Source organism: Montipora capricornis, chromosome 3 (genome assembly GCF_036669925.1).
Source record: "Montipora capricornis isolate CH-2021 chromosome 3, ASM3666992v2, whole genome shotgun sequence".
Taxonomy (NCBI): domain Eukaryota; kingdom Metazoa; phylum Cnidaria; class Anthozoa; order Scleractinia; family Acroporidae; genus Montipora; species Montipora capricornis.
Genome location: NC_090885.1, coordinates 75,594,529 through 75,622,349, shown reverse-complemented (window position 1 = coordinate 75,622,349; position 27,821 = coordinate 75,594,529). Strand labels below are relative to the sequence as shown.

Sequence of the window (27,821 nt, the reverse complement as noted above, 5' to 3'; positions counted from 1 at the left end):
CTTGAGAGTGTCGCATACTGCAATTTATCATCAAATGACATGTTATCATACCCTGACAGTCTATTTGCGATCTCCGCGATTTCCAGCTCTTCCGGACTTGGTGGCTTCTTAGGGATATCCCGAGGGATTGAGGCCAAGAGTTCACATAGGTCGACATCACTCGAATCCATGTCAGTTTCTAGCCAATCATCAGGACTTGAACGCGCATGTCCTCTCTGGTCATTGTCCACAGTGTCAGATTTCTGCCGTCTTCGTTTATTGGTTAATTTGTCCTCGGATTCACTGATGTCCACGTTCTCAAAGGTCACGTGTTTTTGCGACTTTCTTTTCTTTCCAGGAAGACTGGGTCTGAAATCATCTGTATCCTCTTTCGACGAATCGCTGTTAGAAACATCTCTAAGAGAATTAAAAAAAAAGAAAGTTATATACGCAACAAAATATCGCGTTTCAGATTGGTCAGAGACGAATGCGTAAATAGGTTACAGAGTGAACAAGAGGTTATAGACACGGAACACGGAAGTTGCTATGGAAACAAAGCGATGGAGTGATTTCTTTTGATTATATAATAAATAAAATATTGTATGGACTTGCTTATGCATTTTGTGATTTATGGCCATTCGTGATGTTTTGAAAGTTCCCAAATTGTCCTCACCTATGGCTCGTGCAATTTTGAGAACTACAGAAATGAGCGAGATTGCCGTCGTCAGAGCAAAGAACTTTCAAAAGGAATGGAAAATAATGTGTTACTCCTACATTTGTTAGATATTTATAAGAAATAAATGAAATATATTTGAGACAAAGTAACTGGCATACACATCAACATGTATCGAACATTATTAGTAACACTTTAAGCGGATAAAATGATTGTGCAGAGATGGCACAGTGGTGAGAGCACTCGCCTTCCACCAATGTGGCCAGGGTTCGATTTCCATATTCGGCGTCATATGTGGGTTGAGTTTGTTGGTTCTCTATTCTGCACCGCGAGGTATTCCTCTCTCCTCAAAAACCAAGTTTATAGTGTTCCCAATTAGTGCTCCAGCGCTCGGACGACTAGACACTTAAATAAAGTTCCCTTCCTTTTAAAAGATGACATAGTGCAAGTCATCGAAAGTAGTCTCTACTTAATTCTCTTTGACACGGTGCAATTCTTTTAAGAGATCATCTTCTTGATATAATGATCAGATAAGCCACATTTGGCAATACCAAAGTGTGCTCATACTTAATTACCTCTCGTCGCCTTCCGGTCCAACAGTGGTGCATCTCTTCATCAATATCTTTCTCACATCCAACTCATCCTCCATATTAATAATTTTGCCTTTAATCTTGTCCAGTTCGCTTTCCAGCTTCTGTCTGTACTCCATAAACCCCCAAATCTCGCTCTCAAGCCACGAAGTATCCTCGATATGAGAGAGAAGTTTACCCTTAAGCTGTTGTCGATTTTCTTCAATTTGATTTGGAATTTTAGAAGCACAATGGCAACAGATGATGAGGCCTTTCTCGCATTCCTCCAGCTCATCTTGAAGTTTCTTCCTCTGGGTCACTAGTATTGTTATCTCATCTTCCCTGAGTGCAAGTTCACATGAAAGTCGCGACAGCTTGCCTTCTAAATTATCGTACAGGGTGCAAAGATCGTTTCCTTCGCTTCGACCATCGTTGCTCGTTTTCCTTTCTCGAACTAATTCTTCTTTTAAGCGAGAAAGCAAACTCGATAGCTTCACCCTCTCAGCTCTGCAGAGTCGAGGTAAAACAGAGCCACTCTTGGAAGTGTCTACTAAAAGATTGGCACCAAATTCGTTCGTTTTACCATCCAACTCAGATTCAGCTTCCACATTTTCGTCGCCAGCATGAATTGGAAGTCGGCTTAAAGCGTCCTTTATTGCAAGTATCTTAGCTTTTAAGTCCTCGTGCACGCGTATAATCTCTGCCTTACTTTCCCTAATCGTGCTAATATCTGAAGGATTCAAAAAGCCTTCTTTGTCTGGAAGAAGGCGGAAAGAAAATGCAGATTTCCACGAAAATGTTTCACTGATTTCACTGCTTGCATCACTACTTGATTCCTCGGTCGGAGTCGAAGATCCATTTATTAGTCCAACTCGAAATGGTTGTAAGCTCGTCTCCTCTAAACCAAGACAAGCCAACATTTTATCGACATATAAGTTCAGATTTCTTTGCAGTGTCAACAGGCCATTGATCAGATCTAGAATTTCCTTCTTCAAGTGATCAACTACAAGACTTGCCTCGCTGACCTTCTTCTCCAACGATCCTTTCTTTTCTCTCAGCTCTGTAAACTCCAACATGCCATGACCGATTTCCTCTCGCATGCAAATGGACTCGTTTTCAAGATCAGCAAGCCTCTTTTCCAAGCTGATTTCGCTTTGTCTTTGAGCACCTATTTCTGACCGAAGTTCACCTGCTTTCTCGGTGCAGAAGGAGGCGTGTGTCCCCTCGGTGGTGGCTTTAGATGACTTAAGATTAACTTCTCGAAGAAGACACTCATTTTCAGAGCGACACGCTTGAAATGCTTTCTCTACAACAGACAAGTTCTCCTCCAACGATTTCATTTCACGCTCGAGAATTTCGTTTTTCTCGGTCACTCTGAGGTTTTCCAGTCTTAGCTTATCGATTACAACTTGTAGTCCATCGAGTTCATGCGCAATGTCACTATCGTGCATTTGCGACTCTTTGACCATTTCATCATTGCTCGTTTCCTCTAAGAAGGTACTGGAATCAACCGATTTAGCAGGATCTTCGAAATTTATTTCACCAATCAATAACGTTGATTCCGAAGATGCGCTCCAGTCTCCATTGGTGGCTTGTTCAACTTGCATGGCCTTGCTTGTTTCCAATTTGTTCAGTTCCTCCTGCACTATTGCCAGTCTTGCAACAAGTTTCTGCTCTGCTTCAGAGCATGTTGTAATTTTTTTTTTCAATTCGTTTTTGCATTTATTGCTTTCATCGAGCTCGCTTCTCAGCTTACAAACTTCACTGGACAAATCCACAGAATCGTTTCTGAGAGTTATAAATTCATCATCTTTCTTAAGCAAATCCCGTTCCAGTTTTAAAATGTTCTCTCTGAAGCATTTTAGTTCTAAGGAGAGGTTCGAGTTTTCCTTCCTCAGCTTTTCTAGTCTATCAGCAGTTCTTCCGGTGGAAGGACGAATAATCTTCTCCTCTTTGCGAATATTCGTTCTCTCTTTTATTCTACAGTTTTCTAACTCTAGCAACTGAACTTTTTCTCGCATGTCGATCTCCGCCTGTTTTGCAGCGAGCACTTTCCGCTGTGAGAGGAGAAGGCGTTCTTCCGCATCCTGAACAAATCCGCTTAATTCCCTGTTACGACATTCCGCGGCTCTCAGTTTGTCCGTTAAAGATTTTATACCATCGCGCATAGCACTTCTTGCACTCGTATCCATTCCTCTCACGGTTGAGTATTGCTGTTCCGCCTCTCGAAGCTTGGACTCAAGCTCAAAGATTTTTTCACCAAGTTGGCGAGTTTGCGTTTGAGCTTTTGTTAACTTCTTTGTCATCTCTTTGCAAAGTTCAGCACGGATCCTTCGTTCGTATTCTTTAACACTCAAAATTTTGACTTCTTGATCTTTAAGTTTGACTTCCAAATTAATAATTTTTTTCTCCAACATTTTCTTCTGGTCTTCAGAGAAGTCTGCCTTGTTTTCTCCGTCATTTTGATCTCTAACTTTTGACTTTTCCTCTTCTAGCTTCAATATTTTTAAGGCCAGTTCTTTGTTTTCGACAATTAAACTCTCTAACTGCTTTGTTATTTTCCTGCTCTCAAGCATTTCCGAACCAGTGTAAGAAGCCAACTTCAACTCACTTTGTTCAAACTTTTCTTCAGCTTGCTTCACTTTTAGCTGTAGTTTTGCATTCTGTTCTTCCACATCTTCTGTGCGTTTTCTTTGCTCAAAGAGCTGCCCTCTTAGCATTTTTTCGTTTTGTTTAAGTACACTGATTATTTTATCCTTTGTTTTAAGTTTATATTCTAGATCTTCCATGCGCGCTGACAGCACGCAAGCTTCAAATTCTCTCTCCTCCATTTTATCCTGTACTTCTACGGCAGTATTTTCCAATCTTGTTTTCCCGCTGAGGCTCAATTTCCTTTCGCTTCGTTCCAATTTGGTTTCATACTCAACAAGTTTTATTGATAATTCACTGTTTTCATTTTCGGATTGTTCGCACCGTTTTCGCAGTTCTTCGTTCTTTTCGTACAGCCGCTTATTCTCGCCTTCAAGTTCTTCCATTGTGTTTTCCAGGTGTGCTGCTAGCTTTTCACGACTGTTAGCACTTTCACTGGAGCTCTCAAGTACCACTCCTTCATCTACCGATGTTAGGCGTACGTCTAGATTTCTTGCTCCCGACAGGGGTGAGGAAGGGCCAAAGTCATCGCTTGACTGACTCGAACAATCACATTGAACTGGTGTGGCACTGCTTAATCCTAAAAGATAAAAACATAAAGAATGCAGCAATGAAAAATAACACTCACAAAAGGACCGTGATCTATGATATCTTAAAAGATGATCAACAAAAAGCATCAAAGCCTATCGAAATGGTAACTGCTTTGCAGAAAACACGCAGAGACATTGTTCGTGGCCAAAACATGCTGATGTTTCGTCAGCGGTTCAAATCGTGTGGCTTGAAACTATTGGCGATTCCTGAACAAACGAACAAAATGAGTCTTTCTACATGCGGATGTGAAGCATGTTATGCGCCGTCGTACAATGGCGCAAAACATCAAGAACAAAAACAGAACACCACTGAAAACCGATAAAAATATATAACTGGTAGTGGGTCATGTTGGTGTTGTTATTTTCTGCAAGTCGAGAATTTCTTATCTCGACTTATAACTCGAGATCTCGACATGGATTAGTAAAGTGCGTTCGGCGCCCCACAGTATACCGCTTTGATTTGGGAATGCGGGCATTGCGATATGAACCCGATGTCGAGGCATGACTGATTCACAATGTAGTAGTAGTAGTAGTAGTAGTAGTAGTAGTAGTAGTGGTAGTAGTTCTTTACTTAAACTCGGTTAAATATCTTCAGATCGAGGTGATGTGTCGACCAGTCAGTCCAAGATGGCATCCAAACCTTAAATTCGCATGGCATCAATCACGATTGATACCCGCTAAACATATTCCGGACATTCGTAAATTAAGCTCATTATTAACAGTGTACCAAGATCATTTTCACCTGAACTTACGATCTTAAATTGGAACAGAAATACCCCCCCCACCCCCCCTAAATCAAGGACGAGGGGCGTGAAGGCTAAAACGGGACATTTTCCCATCATTGATTTTGGGGGGTTGGGTGTTGTCACAATTTTCCATTTTTAAATATGTCCACGATTATAGTATAGTGGCCTTCAATTTTGGACATTTCAAATGGAAAATGAAGAGCTCCCCAATTTCAATGATGCAAAAAAATGGCGGGCTTGAACTTGCTCGCGGATTCATAATTGATTTTGGGGGAGGGGGGTACTAATTTTTCATTTTATTTTGTCCAAAATTGTAGCTTTCTTAATTTTCACATAGTTGAATGGTGCCGGGAGCATCCAAAGTAGATCTTAGAAGGAATTATAACAAACGAAGAATCCCCGAGTCACAATATATAAATTCGTTTTATTTGAAAAAAGAAAAAAAGAAAAAAAAAAATAGGACAAAAAGTACTTTACGGTGTTGGTTCAAATCTTACCATCAACATAAAACACGACAAAACATATTTGAATGACATGACCAACCAAGACGGAAAAATGTTTGATCACCCAACAATTTTAAAATTCAAAACATTTGCAATTTGGACAGGTCTGGGCGTTTATTAGTACCCACTTAACATTTTAAAAGAACTAAACAAACCAACAAACAAATATCATCGAAAGCAAAAAAGGTAACCATAGAAAGGGTTAAAGAGGGCTGAAAGTTTTGCCGAAAGTTTCAGCATAATGACAATAATTATCCTCTGCTGAACAGGGAACACACGAAATGCGTACAAATATACCTCGATATTCTGCTCATTTTTATTGGTAATGTTGGTTATTTGTTCAGTTGCTGAACCAATCACATTTTCCACCACACAAGTCACGTAAAACTGTCAGTATATCTCGCAAAACGTTTTTGTTTCCATAAATCCATAACTTCTTTGTTTGCAGAACAAGCTGGTTATAAATAGCTTATTAGATGTTTTGGCATGTAATATCAATAAAATACAATACAATACAATACAATAAAATACTTTATTTATTTATTTATTTATTTATTTATACGAAGGTGCATTAAATCTACAATAATAATAATAATAATAATAATAATAATAATAATAATAATAATAATAATAGAGCGAGTTTCAATTGAGTGTAGTAAAACCAAAACCAAAGTAATTACTTTGGCCAATCAAAAAGGACGGAGACAATCCAGTCAACCAATCAAAACGCGAAGAAATTACACGTAGCCGCACAAAGCGCGGGAAAATGTGCACGCGCAATTGAAAACTGCTCTAATAATAATAATAATAATAATAATAATAATAATTATAATTATAATAATAATAATAATAATAATAATAATACTAATAATAGCTAGTAGATAAAAAATGAATAGATACTGAATAAATAAGTAAAAAATTCCGGAGTATCGTTACTGGTTTTGGTTTGTATTTTGACTTCTCTTACTCCGCGACAAGCCAAAACATCCAAAAACATATATAAACTTGTTCAGTTACGTCAGTTTATCTGAATAAAGGAAGGAAGGAAGGAAGGAAGGAAGGATTTTGCTCTAGGCATTTTTTAAATTAAAATTTAAAAAACGGTCTCTGGCTAAAATGATTAAAAACTACGAGCTTTCGACTGCCCGAACTGCAGTCTTCGACGGGTAAAATGAATGATAAGAAATCGATGAGAAAATTTAAATAAAAACGTACATTGCAAAATGATGAGAATGTAGAAAATTATGAATATTTGTTAAAAAGAATGTTGTATTGTCCAGGTAAAGGGCACGAATTGTTATCTGCGTTAGGTGTGCCACGCTTCTAATTCATAATTTTCATAATATTCATAATTTTCTACATTATCATCATTTTGCAATGTACGTTTTTAGTTAGTGTTTGCAGTTCGGGCAGTCGAAAGCTCGTAGTTTTTAATCATTTTAGCCAGAGATCGTTTTTTAAATTTTAACTATGTTTCATCCTGGCTGCGGCCCTTCAATATTTTCACATTTTTTTAATATTTACACAAAAATCACTCCAGGGGCGCCTTCCATTTTAATGGGAAATAGGAAGAGTGTGCTGTTAAAAGGAACACAGGACAATTTCCTTCAGTCAAAACGGAACGGGACAGGCGTGTTCCTTTTGCACTGAATCGCTTTGCTTTTCTTAAAGGCCCGGTTCAAACGTCCAACATCTCATGTGCCGAGTCTAATACAAATGAACACAATAGATTTTTCTCATTCGCATTAGATTCGGAACATGTGAAGTTCGACTTTTGAACCTGGCCTAAGGCAAATGAGAAAAAACTATCGTTTTCGCTCAGTTGCGTTAGATTCTGCACATGTGAATGCGACGTTAAAAACGGGCCTAAGACACTGGGCACTAACGAGGCCTTCCAAGGTTTTGCTGACAAGCGACATCGCTCCAAACTTGCAAACAATTAAATGTAGCAACAACGTTGTTCCAGATATCAGACAGCCGACAGAACCTGATAATTCGCGACAGCGAAAATCCATTTTTAATTTTGACAAAGCGACATAGGAAGCAGTCGTGGCTCAGTTGGCTAGTGCGCGGCTTTGGGAGCGAGAGGTCCCCGGTTCGATCCTCGGTGACTTCAACGTCTGTTTCGACTTTCCTCTGATCCGTGTAGCTATAGCCTTAAATACCCTTAAAGCGGAGCACTGACAGAGGGAGGAGGGTAAAGGGCGCACCGTCGGCTTCCATTGATACAAGCCTCGTAGCTGAACGAACTACCGACGTTAAATAAAGTTACTTTACACTTTACATCTTTTCACTGTTATTTCGACAGCGACATGACCACCAGGCCAGCATGACTCTAAATCTTCTCTTCTGTTGGTGTTACTCTATTTCTTGTGCAAACCATTAAGATATATTAAACAAACCGTTATCAACACTTGACACACTTGCTATGCAGCGAGCATCTTATGTTTCTTTTATGTAAAATAAGACATGGGAGAAGTACCAAAGCGAGGCAACGGGTCGACACTGAAACACGAATTTAAAGCCGTGAAGCGTATTGGCAATGAAGGAAAATACAGCAAGTGTGAGCCTTTATAGCTTTAGCGATTTCTGTGATTTATGTTTACACTCTAGCCACTCTAGTGGTCGATCTCTTATTAAAAAGAAGCGGAAGTTTTACGGGCGCTTACGCTTTAAATTAAACAAAATTTACAGGACGAAAAAAATTTAAGCACGTTTAGCGAACATTCGTATTCTAGCGGAAAAGCGACAGCGACAATTGTATTGCAGCAAAAAAACGACAGCGACATTTATCTCTAGCCAAATAGGCGACAGGTGGGCTGGAAAATGAACGACAAAGCGACATCAGAGCCCCCTTTGGAAGGCCTCACTAACGATTTACAATAACAAACATAGCTTTCCGGATTTCCTTTAATTCACCAAGGAGCATGGCACGTGGGACGTAGTAGATGATGCAGGATTTTCCGATCATTTCAGCAAAAACGAGAATTTTAAGAGGAATACCTCTTTCTGTTTTCCCCGACAAGTCTTTTCCATTTGATTTACCACAAGAACAACCGGGTTTTCCATAAAAATGGAAAGCGCCCCGGGAGAATACTTACACCCTATTTCCTTTAGGAGAAAAAACAACGGAACACTTGAGGAAAAGAGGAAATTAAAATGCGGTGGAAAATAGAGATACCTGTATAATCGAACGTCTGCACGTCAAGAGTTTTGATCCGGGATTCCATATCAGCTTTGTCCAATAGCAAGAGGCAGTTTAAGAGGGCCTTATCCATAAGCACGTGACATAATGACTGCTCTAATTTAAGTGGGTCGATCTCCTCTGTAGTCTCAACGCCTATGAAGAAAACAACGATAGAAAACCTTCCATTATTAATTGTAAATGTACTTACCAGCTGCTGCATAAACTGGGTTCGACGGTATATCTCGTGCAAATCACTACAGAAGGACTTTGACTAATCAATCATTCGCTGCCCCAGGTGGCAGACGCTTTTCTCACGTAGTTTTCTTTTTTCCGGTGATGATGGTACCCGGCGTTCGCGAAGAAAAATGACTTTAAAGAAAACTAATTTTTTTCACGAAAAGAACGATGAAAGGCGAGTTGGCCCCGTTGCGGTGGATAACGACAGACTTCACTGTCGAAGTTTAATTTATAGCTAGAAATCCCAAGAAACGCCAAGAAATCCCAAGAAACCTTCTTCATGTACTGAAATATGGCCCCAAACAAGGAACAGAAAAATCTCTGACCCCCCGATTTGATCCGCATTACAATACTTTAAAAAATCTGATATACTTTATCACTATAATAACCGCGGTCTGCTCCCCTATGGCCTTGTACCTCATGAGCTGAAACATTTGTGATCTTATCCAACGTAGTAGCTACAATCCCTGCTCCCCTCAGACCTTCTCCCTCTTTCCTAATACGGGCCCATTTTCATGACTAGTGCCAACACCAAGACTGATTTCCCGGGATTTCTAGCACTGCGAATTACACTTTTTAAAATAGCTAATTCAGTCAGTGTTTAGCGACTAACTTTACCCTTTCAATTTACACGCTGCACATTCTATTGCTTTTCATTAACATTTGCAATACCAGACCCATGGCCTGCTCCTGTCTGGCCTTGTAACGCTGCCGATCTGATCCGAATGTTCAATACCCATCCAGGTCAGAGATTTTTTCCCTCCATGTCGACCCATTTCCACACTAAACCTTAGTAACGCTCAGATGAACTTTCTCAGATTCTAATTTGTTCAATTAGTGCTCAACTTGTATCACACATTGATAGTCATTGGCCATTCTCAAAGGAGATTACAGACTCATAAATCATTCCTCCAAAACAAGTTAATGAAGAACGTTCATTATCTAAGCAGAAAATAACCAACCAAAAAGGTGTTTCTATATGGAAAGCCATAACTTTCTTAAGTATTCTTTACTCTCTTAGTCTTGAAAATTTGTATTGTGGTGTGATTTTGTCATTATGTGACGAGGTTTGATGGTTACGTGTTGTGTTTCCGTCATGATCTGTTGAGGTCTTCCGTTGACGTGCTGTGTTAACTTTACATTTTAATGATGTGGTGAGGTTCTTTTATGACGTCGAGTTTCTTCCTATTGTTGATTATAAACACAGCACGTCAAAAAAAGACCTCAACACAACACGCAACCAGCAAAACTCGTCACATAATGACAGAACCTCACCACAAAAAAACAAAACCATATCACATAATAATGTTGTCAAAGTACACTATGACAAGATTCCAAAACATCAAGAGAAAACTTCAAGACCAAAAGAATAAAGATTACATCAGAACGTTATGGTTTTCCATACGTTTCTTTGATCGTGGTGAAGTTAGAGACAAGTTTGAGGACACTATTCAAACCGAAGAGAAAAAAGAAAATCCCAGATTTTCATTAACTTAAATTGGCAAATTACTGGGAATGATTCCCATACATGGCGCTTACCCCATTTTTGTTACCCACAATTACCCGTAAACAAAGCATATGACAGCCCTCGGGTATGCAATATGCTAACATACCTGAACATGAGGTCTGAGTTTCCACAAGGTGCTTTAGAAGCTCATACAGTCGCTTTTTGTACTCTTGTAGACCTAAAAACGATCACGAAGCTTAAGGTGTGATTTTGACAGGGAAAATAGATTTGAAAAGCACAGCTTCCACTCGTTAGGGAAGACTTATATCCCTTACTTGAGATACGAGATTATATATTAGTGAACTTTTTGCAATATTACAACTTACTTTACAAGTACTTTTTTGAGCGGTTTTCTTAAGTAAAGCAGTCACATACCAATAAGACGCGCAGCTGACGGAAAATAAACGGTAACCTTTACAACAGGAACATCAGAATGGTCTCTTGTTGACATCGTTCTTTCAAAGACTTGAAACAATTCACTTTTTCGTCGATTAGAATCTTGAAAGGATTTTCCGTTCTTTCAGTCAAATATGGTTTGTATACAATGATGCAACAAACATGCCACACAGCGAATGCCAGACAGCGACTGTGTCAGTTTGTTTCGCATTCAGACAGGATGATAAACACGAATTAGTCCGCATGAGGTCGAAGAATAATGTCCTAATCGTTACATTCAGTTTATGGTCACTGGTTTTCTACCCTGCGCCAAGCCGAGTTTTTCATTTTATCGGATCTTCTGGGTTTTTGCCTCTTTCAGAAAGCTAGCACTGGAATTAATTTTACGTTGCGTCCACGAAGTATTGATACAGTTTGACGTCATTTCTGGTGTAACAAGATAAGCTGAAATTCTCAAACTTATGCCAAACTTGTCAAAGCTGATATGAGTATCATTGTTATTATGACGGTACAAGCGAAGATAAATCAACAATCATAAAAAAGGGAATTAATTCGATAAGATAAAAGATGTCATTGTTGAACTCTTTTACATTTTTGCTTTATGATTTGTTGACACTGGTTGAGATCACACTTGGATTTTTTACTGTGTTAAAAGGAGTTAATTATGGTAACAAGGCAAGATGTCGGCTAAATAAACAAAGTTTAGATAAAGGCGCGATAAACCAGATCGATTCAGGAAGTCTCACTTTTGTACACTTGCTATCATCCTACCGCCTTTCCCAACGCGACATACGAGATGTGCATTCAAAGGGGTGACTTTCTTTTACCATGGCGTGACCTCAACCCTAGTTCTCCTTCCAAAGCAGAAAGACTACGGCTCATGTACAGCGTAAGGTTTCAAAGATGCTGAATAATGATTTGAATGGAATGTATGCGTATTCACCATTTACTACGATAGAAACTTTCCAAAGCGTGGTAGGAATGACGAAACCTAAGGTTGCGTGACAGGCACCGTGTTACGTCATAGGCGGTCAACTGCTCTAGATACATTTAAGATTCCAATAATTCCCACAAATAAACTTCAGGTAGGTCTTCGGCTAGATCATTTTGAAGCGCCGTGTTTCTGCTAGTTTGGCTAGGTGAGTGATTGGCCACCAAGAACGCCGCAAAAAAGGTCTAAATAAAGCGCCACAAAGAACTGCGCAAAACCTTAATGAACCGCTCGCCTGGCTGTTCATTCAAGGAAGAGATGGAAGATAGAACTAACCTTTTTCGCTCTCGTCGAACTTTGCGTCCAATAATCGGGAAAGAAAGCCCAGTGAGGCCGAGTCTGTGGTTCGCTTCAATCTGCAAAGCGTTTCTCTGACGCGAAATAGTTTGCGCTCGTACGACGATTCAGCTTTGGAAACGCCACCCAGCAGCTCGCCATGTCCTGGTTGGAGATAAAGAAAACACGAGATCGGAAAGACATGTTTGCAGTACAACTGATAAATCGGTTACGTACAACATCATTTGCGCTGGCTGAACTCGTCGAGAATTTGAGCTATGTTGTAGAACTTGGCACGACAATTTCTTGAGTGGTTATCGGCTTTTGTTTAGAGTACAAAACCACGAGAACTTTCTTTAATTAGCATCTTTTATCACATTTTTCTCTTTTATACGTGAACACAAAAATAAACAAGTAACCTACAACAGGTGGGGCTAAACTGAAATCAGCGGGTGACCTTGTTTCCCACAAAAAGCTCTCTGTTAAGACAAATTGGGATTTATGAACCATTGGCCAAAATGAAATTTCACCTTTCTTTGCCTTTAACACTGGAAACGCGCATATTTAAAGGCTTTCTGTTTCGATTTACGAACATTTTATAAATTAGAAGCATCATTAAGTTCATGAGCGAGATGTCACGCGCGAGTAAGACTCCAATACTGGGCCTCACGCTTGGCAAGTGCGGTTAATAAGCGGAAGTCTTCTCTGATTCGTGAAATACCGGAAAACTGACCGCTCCATGTGCTAAACAAGCCTTAGCAAAGCTTTCTCTTAAAATATCTAATTTCTGAATTTCGGAAAAAAATTAAAGCAACGCGGAGATTACTTCAGTTCGAAAAGCTCTACAGAAATCGACATCTCTCGGCAGTGGAAATACGTAAAATTCCGAAAATAAGCCCCGGGGCTTATATTCTTTGAAGGCCCTTTTCGAGGGGCTTATTTTTGGAAGGGCTTATATACGGAGGGGCTTAACTACGTTTCCAAATCGATTGGGCTAGCCTTATAGTTGGAAGTAAATTCACTGTTTTTGCTTTGTTTTACTTTGTATTTGAGGGCAATTTTCCAGGTACAAGCTCCCGGGGGGCGTACATTTGGTGGGGCTTATACACGGAGTGGCGTATTTTCGGAATTTTACGGTATAGTGTTTGTTCGCATCTGCAAAACAAGCACTTCAAACCGGGTTTTTCAGAGAAGACGCTCAGTTCGGCCTTACATTAATTAGAAATAGAAGTACTATGGATTGGCAGCGGACACGCATTCAAAATGACGCACCATTTGATGTCCAAGTTGTTGCACTCCGCCTGATAACTTTTGATCACGGATAAAGTTTCAGACGCTATGAACTTATTAGTTGACTCCATTCCTATCCTTTAGTGATTTTTTTTGTCACGCAAGTCGCATTAAGGTAATTGCGCACAATGGTTGATTTAACGTACTACATCGATCAGCCTTAGAAGAACAACGAAATCGCGAGCCTTTTACATGACGGAAAAAACTCAGTGAAAATTTACTCGCTCGTCTCGCGGGCTCAATTCTCGATCGCTTGACAACTCGAAAACCAGGAAAATCTAACAGCAACGACCAAAGGCTATAAAAAACCTACCTTTTTTTCGAAATTAAAATAACATGACGTCATTAACATATTTGTTTGGCGCGAAAACTACTTCGAATTCACGTAGATTACATTGACAGCTTTCCATAGAACGTGATACTATCAAGGAACACTGTTGTCAGTTTTTATAAAGGGTGTTTTTCTGCTTTTTGGTATAGTCTTTTGAATCCGCATAAAGCTTGTTATGATCAGGGATTAAGACCAGTTGGACAGAGAAAATAACACTTTAAAATCTAATCCACTTTGTGTTTGTCAGTTAAGTTGTTTATTTTAATCGTATGAATCTTCTCCGTAAGTCATAAAGAAAACAGCCACCCTACTGAGACAATTTAAGCCTAAACTTTTATACACTATTAACCCTTTGATTACTATCTGGCAAAAATATGTCCAGCTTTATCTACGGTCCCATCTACCCCTTGTGACGTCATCACTTTTAACGGTCAGGAACAGCTTTGTCCACTAACTTGTGCAGGGAGAAGAGATCTTTCAAACTATACCAGAATGAGCACAATTCAGTCAAGGAAACTGGAGAAACGGCCAAATAAACCATGTAAACTGACCTGAAAATCTCCATGAAAAGCTTGCTCCATTACCCACCTACCTTTCTGAGAACCTAATTCTAAGATGATTAAAAGGTTTCTCAGAAACTCTTCCCACCAAAATAAAGCCTACCAAATGCTCAGCAAGTTCAAAAAAAAAAAAAAATAGGCAAAGAAAGCGAAAAGAGAGGGAAGGAGAGAAAGCGAAAAGTGAAAGTCGAACTGTGTTGTGCTACTTTTAAACCCAAAAACTGTCGAAATTTTGTTTTCTGTGCATGCCCGAACTTTGCAAGCGCTTATTTTGCACCTGGCTGAAAAGGCCGCCGAGTGTACAACCTGGAAACGGGTTTGTAGCGAGATTTAGCTCTTAAACAGCACGACAAGGACCAAAAAACCCCTCAACTAGCTTCAAAACGTGTTTTTCGGCCAAATCTCTAGTAGTCAAAGGGTTAAGCCGAGAAATTGATCATTCCACAGCAACCAATCGTCAAAGTGTAGGCAGTGTGAAGCTAGAGAGTAGTTGTAAGAAACAGAACTTCAGCTATTTATAACAAGACATCAGTGAAATGCGTTCGACTGATGCTTTCTTTACTGAAAACAAAGTTGTACTCTCATTTTTTTTCTGGGAAATTTCATCTGAGCAGCCTTGATATCGAGTTATCGACATTGATTATGTGCAAGATTAGGTCTCAGTAAAGCGGGCTTACTGGCCGATAGGAAAAGTGATGCATAAATATTTCAAGGACTCACTGCAGGGGGGATAACGAAGAATTATGATTCAGATCAACAGCATTTACGTGAACGCAGATTTCGAAGAGTAGCTCTTGTTTACTGGCCTATGAGAGAACCATGCTGGGTGGATTGTCTAAGATGCAATCACACGACACCGGTTATTTATTTATCTCATGGTTTTCTAGACAAGCGCTCTCAAACAAGATTAGAAGGGCATGCGATGCCGGAAAACTGAAAACCATCGTCTACCCTATTTTAAGGTGTGGATCGGAACAATGTTGCCTGTTACAGAATCAGCGATCGGACACTCACTGGGCGATTACTGCAGAGACAGGTTATGTAACACGCTTGATGCCCTAAATGGAGGAATTAATAAGATGTAATCCTCTCTCCCTTACCTTGAGCCAATAATCTGCTAGGTCTTTCAGTCTTTACTTCAGAGTCAAGCTTTTTCAGCGCTAGATTTCTGCCACTGTCCTCCTCAGAAAGAGTGCTCTTAGCGAAGAAATATTCTGTTAACTGGCGAAAAAATGAAGGCAATCGACATTGTACCAAACGAGGCCATAATGTACGAAGCTAAGGAAACACCAGACTGTCGGAAAGGAGAAATATACGAGCTCATGCAGAGCGAAGACGGCAGAAAATCGTGGAACCTCTGCAGTCAGCTATGAAAATAACTAGTTTTCTACTGGGGAGAAAGTAAAGAATTTCCATGGATTTTAGTTCAAGCGATCAGGCAAATCGCAAAATCTCTTAGATTGCGATCTTGCAGAATCAGTGAATCAGGCAGCGTTTACACGAACGCGGTTTCACATCGACACGGTTTCATGACTTCGAAACCGCGTCAAAATCGATGCGGTTTGGAAGTGTTTACACGGAACCGTTTTCGTATAAGTCAGCGCTGCACTACGCGCTACATTCACTATTTTGAATTGAACAATGCAAATTTCGCGCCAAAATAGTAACCGTAGTCAAATTGATGCTCGCGGTTTCGCTGTTTACACGACAGATGAAACCGCAAAACGCTCCACTTTTGGGTTCAAATCGATGCGGTTACAAATGAAGTTACAAATGAAACCTCAGTTCGATCCTACAAGCAAGGTATTGAAGTGTGATAAACTTACCTCCAAGAGTGTCTCCGCGCTATGTAAAAGTAAATCTTTATCTGTGAGGTTGTACAGTTTACTGCTGGTTAAACCCTCCGCTAGTCCAGTATCACCGATTCTTAGCAAATCCTCTAGACCGTAAAACAGCTCCATAGAGACCAGCTCAGCAAGTAACACCGCCTTGGTCTGATTTTTGAGCGCTACCTCCTCCAACGTCACAGGAAAATGAGTTTTCTCTGTGGTCTCACGAGAGCTCGAAATTACCTGTGATGAAAAAAAAAAGAGTCAAACACTCGCAGTTGTGAGACAAACGTCTTGAAATTTCACACAAAAATACTTTAGAATCAAGTCTGGAAACAGCAAGGAACCGACGGAGAGCTACGCTATTAGTTGTTAACCTGTCACAAGGCCCAATCAGTTTAAATTTCACTTTTATGTCCCCTGATGTTTTCTTACTCCCCAACGCAAGAATACTTAAGCATGATCGCAAATTTAAACCTTTGCAGGCGTTTCTAATTCCAAGGGTAAGAATTTGAGTAGGATATGGCTGCAACGGAACAGCTCTTAAAGAAAAACATTGCAAAATGCACCTAAGATGCTTATATCTTTTCAAGCAGTGGCCTCCTGGACAGCTGTTCTCGTGCAAACGTGAAACGATGTTAACTTATCAGTGTGTAGTTAGATCAAGAGGGTGCTTAGACTAAAGACGAACTTGTTAAAGGATTAACCTCTGACACTCAAGTCATTACTCGATCTAGCACGAAACGGCTGAGAAGGTATCGTTCTGAAAAAAAAAAAAACATGATTCTATCTTCTACCAGTCCATAGTGAGGCACACTCGGCGAAGATAAAAAAGTGACAAGGCTATTAGATAAGACTGCACTAGCTACATAGCTGTTAATCTGTAAAACTGCGCTTCATGCATCTAGAAAGATTTACAGTAGACGATTATCGAAAATGAATACACCGGAAGGAGGATTCCCCAAGAACTCCTTACTGTTTGGATTCATCTAAGACTTAAAAGCACAGTTTAAGTTTCTTCCAGAAAAATCTTTTTCTTAAAACGTAATCGTTGTTAAAATGAGAAAAAAAAAATAAATAAAGGTCGAATATCATGATCTCAAACTTTTGCCAATTTTGCTAATTTCCTATCCGAGTACAGTATCAGGCTAGCCAGTTGAGACAAGTCACGTGCCTCTAATTTAAATTATCAGGTGATGACATCAGCAGACACAAGTGAACAGATCTCGATGCAAAGGAATTTAATTCAGCTGGCACCATTTACTAGAAATCGAATGCAAGGTCATTCGATTTAGTCTTGACAAAATGTAGCACAAAAGTTTGTGCTAACCCCTAAAGGGCTAGCACACGTCCGCACGCTCGAAACGTCTGCTCATAACTCTTTTACAATACTTCAATCCTTGGTAAGTAAAGTAAAGGCACTTTATTTGACGTCGGTACTTCCTTCAGTTTCGAAACTGGTATCAACGGAAGCTGACGGTTCGCCCTTTACCCCCTCCTTCTGTCAGTGCTCCCTTTTACGGGTATTTAAAGCTATAGATACAAGGATCAGAGGAAAGTCGAAACAGACGTTTAAGTCAACGAGAATTGAACCGGGGACCTCTTGCTCCGAAAGCCGCGCACTAGCCAACTGAACCACGGCTGCTCCTCGCGAAATTTCTCGCGATTCAATCTCAACCACCGTTTCTTTAGAGAATATCCCCTTCATTTGCGGGTAACTCTTTTTATTATTTTATATCACCATTCCTTCAGTAGATATAAATGTACCAGCAGTCAGAGCTGATACAACTTACTCTACGATGAGAATCGTGCCATTTCTGTTTTACCAAAAGATTTACGGTCCTATGTTGTGTTTTTGTAACCGATGTTCACGTCACCTGAAAATCGACTGCTCCAATTGCTGACAGGTCTGAGTGCAATGTTTTCACAGCCTGAATGAACATTTACTTTTCATCATGCATGTTCTTATCTTTCCAAGAATGCAAAATACGCAAACTCAAGTTGCCGGCGCATTGTCAACCTCTTACCTGCTTCTCCGTTTCATGTTTTGACCGCGAGTCTCTTTCGGCTTCCAGTGCCATGATATAACTTTCGTATTCGGACTTTTGTCTTCTCCACTCTCGTTCTGATGAAGAAGAAAAAAAGGATACTATCAGTTCACTTTTCAAGTATTACGGCAATAAGTTACCTTAACAGAATCTTGAAAATGCCTTTGGCTTAATTCTTCTGTAACTTGTCGCGATCTATCACTACAGCAACGGCTGATTCACTTTTTAACTGAATCTTTTCGGGCAAAGTGAATCCATACCTTTAATCGTGAAATCTGGAGACCTGCATCTATCTCTTGAACAGAGGTGTCGAATATAAGCTAAACAGAATGTTAAAACACTTAAGTTGTCTGTATCTTTAACACCAAACTAAGGACCAATTGTCAGTTCCTCAAAACTCAACAAAGAGGTGAAGAGGGACATCGCGGATATGTTTTGACATGAAACAATTCCAAATACGCGAAACGTTGTCAAAGCCAAAAAGGAGGACATCGCTGATGCGAGGTTTTGCGAAGTTTTGGACAACCCAACGCTTGTAAGTGAGGCATTACAAAAAATAACATGATTATTGTTTTCAAAGAAACCAAGTAAAGCTAAAGGCTCAGGGCGCTCATTTATCAACCAACGCGTCTAGGAAATATCAAATTCTGTCGGCGGCGGTTTCCTCAAATTCCGTCAACATTATCGACATCACAGCGTTACTATTGTCACCACCAAGCGCTAGAAAGAAGGAAATATGAGAAGAAAACGTAAGCGTGGTCCAGCAGTATTATGACAGTGGTCTCTTCGATATCATTTCTCGCGTGCTCCTGTTGCTAAGCACACGAAAGGATTGAGGAAGGTCAAGTGCTACCCAAAAATAGCGCAGCGTTATTGGTGATGAGTGATAACTGATCTTTTAGCTTGATTTAAGAGGAAAACAACAAGGTCATCTGGCGGAGAAGAATGAACAATTACACCCGCCAGAGAAGTTGGTTGCAAAAGGATCACCTTCCCGCTTTCGTAACTATTTGTCCTAAAAGGCTACACTATTTCACATGATTTCTCTTCAAGGCCCTAGACTTGATGATTAATCTATTGTAGAGTGGCATTGCCAGGACCACCTGTTTTCCGGTTTAAGATTGGAAGTTCATCGTGATAAACGGTGTCAGTTAAGATTTTTGTGTCGAAAAAAAGACGCTGGCAACAGTAACGCCATGACTGGCACTGATCGGCATTACACGTCGAAACTATTTGAATCGACGTCGGGAGTGCTACTCATATTTGTTTTAAGTTATCTTGAAAACGAAGGCAGGGATTAAGACATACTTGTTGTTGGCGATTAAATAGCTTGTAGCTTTGTTTGCATGTTAAGAGTGAGATTTGACCTTGAAACTGGGGCACAAGACGTCTCTTGCACCGTTGTTGTAAGAGTGCATTTGAGCAATTCCATACGGGAAATTTCTGGCCATTCCACCCCCACCCTCCCGCCGAAAATGAGGAAAAAAAGAGAAAGTACGCATGTTTTTGTTGATTCTATACCCCGCCCGGCTCAATTCCGAAACGAAGCCCTCTACAGCACGCAGGTAAGTAGCGGTTTTACAGGGTACCCATGAGAATATCCCATTTGAGGATCTATTGATAAGTGGAACTTCTACGGATTAAAACCGAATTACTCGCCAAATCGAACAACATGCGCAGGGCCCTCAGCGGCAGCCTTGCGAAGTCTAAATCTATTGACTCTTAGCGTTCCATACCTTTCGCCACGTGTGCCAAAGTTTCTTTCTTCCTATTAGCATCATGTTTACTTTCCTGAAACTTACTTCGAGGAAAACTTTCATTTCTCTGAAGACGAAATGGAGCGGAATGAAAAAGGATTGGCAGTGACTCTTTACGCTCCATAAGCTGCATGCGCGTATCTTTGGCAATAGCTTTTAAAGGCAGTCAGCATGAAACATGTGCTTCACAGTGAATAAACCCCAAAAATGCATATAGATAAGCTAAGCCGTTAATGGTTTTGAGCAAAAAAATTCGCAATCTACAAAATCCGATTCAGGCACCTTATACTTTCAGATAAAAAGGTTCCAACAGCAGAAGTTTCTGCTTTAAAGTGATTCAGCAATTTGTTCTCTGAGGAGTAAAAGCTAATGAATGTGAGCTCAACAACTGTTTTGTAGTAAGTTTTTACAAATTTGCGAAAAGCTATTAAATCCCACCGAGATTTAAGCGGACGTACTCAAAACACACTTCCCAATTGGATCAAGGCTTTGTTCCGTGATCCACACAAGATGATAAGTCCCGGGATAAGTCATAAGAGGATTTTACCGCTTTCCGCCGAGCAAGAAGTTGAGATGTCTTCTGCTGACTCGAGAGATAATTTGCGTGAAGCTCAGGCTACAGTAATAGGTAAGGTATGAGTTTGTGAGAGCATAAACAACATTTGACTTATTTCATAAACTGAGAAAGGGAAGAGGAAGATACTTTGTCATCATTGTGTGACTTGCGTCAAAGTCACGCTTGTACTTTAGCCACTCTGATTGTATCAACTGAAAATCCCGGCCTCGAGACCCAATGAGGAACCATTCTCCATTCACCGTTTGACACCGTCTTATTTGTTGTAGGTGTTTCGCCTCGCGCTTGACTTATTGCCGGCATATTTTGGTTTTGTAGCTTTTTTGAGAATTGAGTGGCCGGCTGTTTTCAGGGGCCAACGTTTACGGTCCCATTTTGATAAGATTTCAGAACATCCGGTTGAGAGCGTCAGAAAGACTGAGCCAGGCTTATCCCAAATGGAATTTGAATTATATGTTTCAATATGCAATTGTCTTACTTGATTTCATAGTACGCGGAACTAGATCAAGGCATATATACTTTAATAAGCGATCAGCTAAACTGCAGAATACCCGGCCGATTGTTGATTTTTTGAACGATATTGACCATTATCTCTCCTTCAGGGTTAAATTCTAGAAAACCAATCTTTTCTTTTTTTTGACTAAGATTACGAAAAACTCTTAGCATAGAAAAAAGAATTCACGAAAAGAATATGCCAAATAAAATTTGAGTCTCAAAGGTGTGTTACTGGCACATTGCGTTTGAAACTTTTTGCGGTTGAAAATCTCAAATGTAATCTCTGAAAAGTCGAGTGGGTTTCTCTGAACAACCTCAAAGTATGGAATAATCCAGTATTCTGTAGAGAAGCCAGGAGGAATTACGTGCTCTTTTAAGCAAAGGAACAAAATCCAATAAAGCAAGTTGCATACAGATAGCTATTTAAGGAAATGCCGGAACCTTTTCCATTTCCTTAAAAAGAATCTCGAAATTGAGGCGGTGACCAACATATATCCGCTGGGTTGTATGGGAAGGGGTTCTGTTGAAAGCAAATTCATAATTTGTAACATTAGTAAGAAATTTGTTACGATTTTTTGATTGGCACAAATAACTGGCACCACGTTTTCAACCAATACGAACTCGAGCAAAGTCAGTGCGTGCACGCGTCGTTTTTCCCGAGCTTTCATCTGCTTTGCAGTATTATTGACTTCGCCGGTTAGGATTGGCCAGCAGTCATACCTTATGTTTTGGTTTTAAACGTGTTCTCAACGGCTCATCGATTGCAAAGAGACTTTGGCCCCGTGACTCAAAGTGTTTGAAGCGATTGTCGTGGCAAAATCAACAGCTGCATGTATTCCTTTTTCACCTAAGTTCCGGACTCGCGTAAAATCACAACAACAACAACAACAACAACGCATGTCGTTTTAGATCACAGACCCGGCCATTTTGCTTGTACTGAGTTGCAGTTGGTAATTTAGTTTCGAATTCTCAACCTAACTCAGTGTAGACGAGACCTTATTGGGTTTTAGATCTACTGACGCTTTTTAAGTCTATGAAATAATTTATTTCTTCAAAGCATACGTACACATCATTAATGTTTTTCACTGACGCAGAAAAAATAGCATGGCTTAACCTTATGTGGTGAAGATGTCTATAACGAACATTAATAATTAATGTCTAAGTTGGGGCACTCGTGAATTGTCAAGAATATAAAGTAGTTAACTCATAATCTTTTACAATACGCCCTTCAAAGCTGATTAAATATGCCATGTATTTGGTAGAATTCGTAAAACAACACCCATTCGCTTAAGATTATTCGTGAATACTAACTGAATCCTCCTTAAGCTACTTAGCGTTTCACGAACAGATCTCTCAATCAGTAACGGAAACCGAAATTTGATTACCTCTTGCTAAATGCCATTTAACTGTCTATCACTGCAAGTATTATTTTCGAAACGAAAGTATTCTCGTGAAACAACCAAGTATTCTCTTTGAAAGCTTTTTAAAAGTTACTTATTTGAACATAGTTTGCATCATACGTTCTCTTTGTGTGGAATATATGAATAAAGAAAGCGCGAGTGGAACTAGGGCTTAGATAAGGCCGGTTGATCATTACAGAATCTCCTATAATTCTTGATGAAAACTTGGGTTCATGAAATATAGGTGACAGGGAGAGACTGTTGGTGACAGTAGCCCGGTTTACATCAAACGTGTATTTGTGTGCTTAGCTGCCTGGCCTTTGAATCAAACGAGGGTGGAGTTGACGTGTCTTTTTTCATATTGATGTTTTTCTGATTCGATTCTGATACAAACTACTCCGCCAAAGCTGAACGTTATTTTGCTAAAGAAAGCGTTACACTTAGTGGTCAGTAGATTAACTAAGGCAAATCAAATCTCTACGTGGATGAGTGAGCAAAGTACAACCGAGGGCCGCGTTTTCCAAGCAGTAGACATGGTACATTACAATGAATCATATATGACATACCAACAAAGTTTTGATTCGAGAGGGACCGGAAGTGCTCAAATTGCACAAGTTAAAATTTGAGAATGAAAATAACGAAGCAATTGCCGGTTTAGCCGTGAAAAGGTAACCGCTGTTCAGCCATACCCGTAAATGATTAAAGGCGCTCGAATATGTTGTAATTAGAGCTGAAAAATGAATCGTCGGAAATGTGTAAAATGCAATCCTATGTGTATATCGGCTTTCACCGCTTCCCTTGTAAATTAAAGGCTCCTCGATCGTCTAGTTTCACGAGCCAAGTTGCAATAAATCGAAGAAAGGGAACTTAAATGAACTTGTAACTATGGGCAAATATAAAAAAGAATGGTTGTGTAATTGATTGAAACAAGAGTAATTAGAAGGGTAGTGACGTCTTATAATGTGAGAGAAAATTTGTTTTAATTAACGAAATCAAAGCAGCATGTCATGCAGGTATGCGGGTCAAACCACCTATGAAGATATATTGAATGCCACTTGTTTTTTGTAGTGTACTATTTACCATAGTAAAGTGGGGTCTAATCATGAAACCTCAACCTCAAAATAATTCCTATGAAGGATATAGCGAAAACGTTGACCGGCACAAAAAGATACTGCTGCGGGCAAAAGGGCGAGTGTTTCAAACGCTACTGAAAGTACAAAGGGAAGCTCAGATATTTGGTCACGCATAGGAAACGGAGTATCGACAATAGTATTTTTAATGAAAGCAAGCTTAGATTGAAATACCTCCCAAAAGATTTAAGGCCGATAGAGGTGGCATTTAGCTAGAAGTGCGTGTTGTTTGCCACAATTGCAAAATCACTGAAGCAATGCTTGATTGATTGCAGGCGAAGTATTAAAGAAGCACTTAGAAATGTACAGTATAGTGTTTAATTTAGTCCAGCTCTCTGCATGGGTGCCGAGTATTGTTTACATAAAATACTATTAAGCACTATCTTGTTTTATGTTTTTCTTCACGCAGTATGAATAATAGAAAGGAAGCGCGACTATTAGGCTTCTTCCCTTGCCGAAAACCACAACAGTCTTAAATCTGATTAAAGGTGCTGCCAAAGGTTCTTCCAAAAGTGTTACTAAACATGTTTTAAAGCCATAAATGGCCATAAAAAGCCCAAATGCTCAACTGGTGAAGTATTATGTCGCATTATCAAATTTAAGGCCATGATTTTTTTGATAAGACTCTCGAGAACTCATAGAATCAAGAGCTAAGCTTACCTTTTCCCTCTAAAGATTCACTAAGCTGTTTGGCCATCTTCTCGTAGTCGACCTGCAAAAGAAGGCCGAAATGTTGTCACTTAAGAACAACATGGTCAAACAAAGCCCCATCGACTGTAGGAAATTAAATGAGAGCTCTGTGCGCGAGTGCAAAAACTGACTTGCAAGGTTACACCGTATACCTTTAAAGTTATCACAAGCTTTTAAGCCTGTCAAAAATAGTTGCAATTTGAGTCTCAAAACTTCTTGTTATGATAAACATTAACTGCCTATTGACTTCCAAAGCGACAGTGGAAAACGTTAAACACGATCACCTTTCGGCTATTTCTCGGGAAAACTTGGTGGCGTTTGCAAGCTCGAAAATCCGAGGGTCCCCAAGTTGTTATTCTTAACCCACAAATCAGCTAAATTCCAAGCTCACGCATTCTTGACCCAGGGTTGATGTGATGAAAACACGCTCCATTCGGCTCATCCACTCGTCGAATTAAATTTTCCAATTTTCATACAGGCGATAAACGAAGCACTCGCGTTTAACAAGATAAGTGATCACTTCGAAATGGGTACATGAGATGAATAATTTAACCAGACGACGATCACGCGCTCATATATGCACAAACAACTTGTCGATTGATGCATACCTATACTGTGAATACGAGGACTTTCCTGGTGTATTCTGCATGTTCTATGTCCCGGTGCATTCATGGAGATTTTGTAATTTTTCTCCAGAACGTCGAAGGTGGACGGTATTTTAAGCAAGTGTTAAAACCCCCTTAAAAATGTAATCCTCTATTTATAAAAATTCCGCTTTGCTTTAAATTTGTAAACAATTCGCAAATATTAACTTTTCAAAAGACTTGGACAGATATTGACTGTTCCCGCAAGGTCAGGCGCGGCGACCATTTAAAAGGAATTGAAAACTATGAACTGTACCGGTATACTGATATGGGCAGTTTTGCGTTAGAACTGTACACTGTTATCGCTGACATATCATGTGTTCAAATATTTGCCAAATACTTCAAAGAAATTAAAAACCTGTCATGACTTTGATAAAAAAAGATACCGTCAATAAGTACAATGAGGCACCAAATCCGACAGGCATGCCTTGAGGCTAGAGAGAAGCTGTGTAAATTAATGGGCCCTTAATAAAAGTGATTTCCTTATTGTTTTCATGTTTTCCGAATTACTGATTATTCCACGTCCACACACTATGAGAGGATCAAATGACGAGAGTACAAAATACGAATTCTGAAAATCACATGAAGCCGGAGTGAGTCAAGTAAAATAAATGGTAGAATGATATCGGGCTATATTCGATCCATTTGCAATGTTGGGTTTGCATGATATTAGGCCAGTTTCAAATTCATTTTGAACCATCCATTATCAATACGTTGCGATCCACTCCAGCACGTGATTGTTTCGACTGGGAATACACACCGGTGTCTCAGCTACTACCCGCAACTGTCTTACAGACACAGGACCTTTTTAAGTTCATACATCATATATCGTTGCTCCGGCTATACTACCAGTAACCTGTTTCCTTGGAAATAATGGGGGTGAGGTGGGTGAGGGAAGACCCACTGCTCTTCAACTTTTTTACCTCGCGCCAAATATCATGTCTACGCCGTGGAGTACCTTCCTTAATTAGAAGGTGGGAAGTTCCTAGAAAACTGATCTTAATTAGGTCCTCGATGTTGATGTTTCTAGGGATCAGGCTTACAACTCGGAAAATCATATCATATGCGGCGTACTAAACGACGTACTTTGATAGCACAGCCAGGAATTAAAAGAACAAATCATATTAATTTATATTTGTATTAAGTTTTCAAAGCTTGGATGTTCTTCGAACGTTAAAATGAAAACATCTGGACAACTGTTCTGACTTAAGGACGGTGCCTACTAATTAAAGATATTTTTTCCCCAGTGTGTGATTATGCAGGACATGTAGATCTTAACAAGTGTTATTGAAATCCAAAAAGAAAATTGGGGGTAACCACGCATTTTTCAAAGATAATTGATGAATAATATTTGTAAAAAGCTTTAAAACCACGCATTTTTCAAAGACAATTGATGAATAATATTTGTAAAAAGCTTTAAAATACAAAGCAATGTATGGCGTTCTTTCTCAAATTGAAGGTTAATTATCTCTCAAAAATGCATGGTTACCCCCAGTTTTCTTTTTGGATACCAAGGACAGTTTTTAATTACTAAGATGTACTTTCTCCGGATAGTTTTAAACCGCGCAAAAATATCTCTGTATTAGTAAGCATCACCGATAGGAAATCGAGGTGCGCAGAACGTATGCGCAATAACAATAATAGGCACCGTCCTTAAGGTGATTACCTTGTTTTGCAACGCGCATTTCATACTGCGCATTACATTGCAACTCGTAGATGGCGGCGTTTCACCCCGGCCATCTGAAGAGAGGCAATAAAGGCCGCTTTTGCTGTTCAAGAGCTTTTAAGGGCAATCATGATAACTCTTCTCGCTTAATGAGGTGTTGTTTTGGAACTCGCCCCAGTCCTTTCCCGGAAAATGATCATTTTGAAGGCCAAATTACCCCTTTGCCATGCATTGTCATAGTGTTGCGAAGAAACGAGCGCCGTGACCCCCATTTTAAATGGTTTTATTTAATCGTAATAGGTAAACGGAAAACATAGTAGAAGTTGTAGTATTTACATATAAATGACGCGAAATTGCATTTGGAGCCAGACATTTACATTTCTTTGCAAAGTTAAGCAATTTGAGATTATATCCCGGACAAACAAAAAAGTTCAAGTTTTCAGTAACACTCAATAGCTTTTGCTACATGACAACAATTTTTCCGGTTGATCTAGTTTAGAACGCGTCTCGCGTAATTCGGTAAAAAACACTTAAAAATAAAGGGCATACAGCGCGAAAACAAGCACCCCATCTTTTTATTGCATTTTTTCAAAGTCCTGTGTATGAATATCAATTGTGCCAAGTTTAAAAACAATCTGGATAGTACGTCATTTTCGAGAGAATTACCCTAATGAAAGAAGCGTGTTCATACGATATTTTATTTACTATATATATAAATTAAACAAAATTACTCCCTTGTTGTGTTTCCATAGCACCTTCCTTATTGCTGTCAATAACCTACAATTTTGACTCCACTATCCAATCAGACACAACACGACTAACTCAATCACAACACAAGTGTGTAGATACATTGGCATGTAGGAAAGCAAGCGCCACAAGCCGGTTTATTTTGCTTACCATTTGCATACAAACTCCGCTCTAGCATAACAATACGTAAGCATACTTAATGGTACTGACCTCCTAAAAACTTGTTAAAGGAAAAGTACACTGGGCACCTGCCGGATACGAAAACCCAAAACCCGTCGGGAATGAGGGAACGTATTCTCCAAACCCTATGCAAGTGCCACTACCCTATGGAGGTTAAGGGGAAAATTTAACAAAAAA

The 27,821-nt window shown here is 39.6% G+C and overlaps 1 protein-coding gene across 2 annotated transcripts in view; it reads right to left on the bottom strand.

The window, feature by feature from the left end:
• LOC138044152 (uncharacterized) overlaps window positions 1-27,821 on the bottom strand; it is a 54,740-nt gene that overhangs the window by 1,922 nt on the left and 24,997 nt on the right. Inside the window, exons 14-22 of one of the 2 annotated variants that reach the window (XM_068890828.1) lie at window positions 24,378-24,429; window positions 18,341-18,438; window positions 16,311-16,556; window positions 15,585-15,705; window positions 12,304-12,468; window positions 10,747-10,818; window positions 8,891-9,049; window positions 1,228-4,450; window positions 1-396 (exon numbers count right to left, since the gene is read on the bottom strand). The exon at window positions 1-396 is cut by the window's left edge and continues 1,922 nt beyond it. In XM_068890828.1, the coding sequence (XP_068746929.1) occupies window positions 1-396; window positions 1,228-4,450; window positions 8,891-9,049; window positions 10,747-10,818; window positions 12,304-12,468; window positions 15,585-15,705; window positions 16,311-16,556; window positions 18,341-18,438; window positions 24,378-24,429 (4,532 nt within the window). Of the gene's footprint in view, window positions 397-1,227; window positions 4,451-8,890; window positions 9,050-10,746; window positions 10,819-12,303; window positions 12,469-15,584; window positions 15,706-16,310; window positions 16,557-18,340; window positions 18,439-20,097; window positions 20,289-24,377; window positions 24,430-27,821 lie in introns of those variants that run through there. The other variant, XM_068890829.1, reaches the window with a different exon arrangement.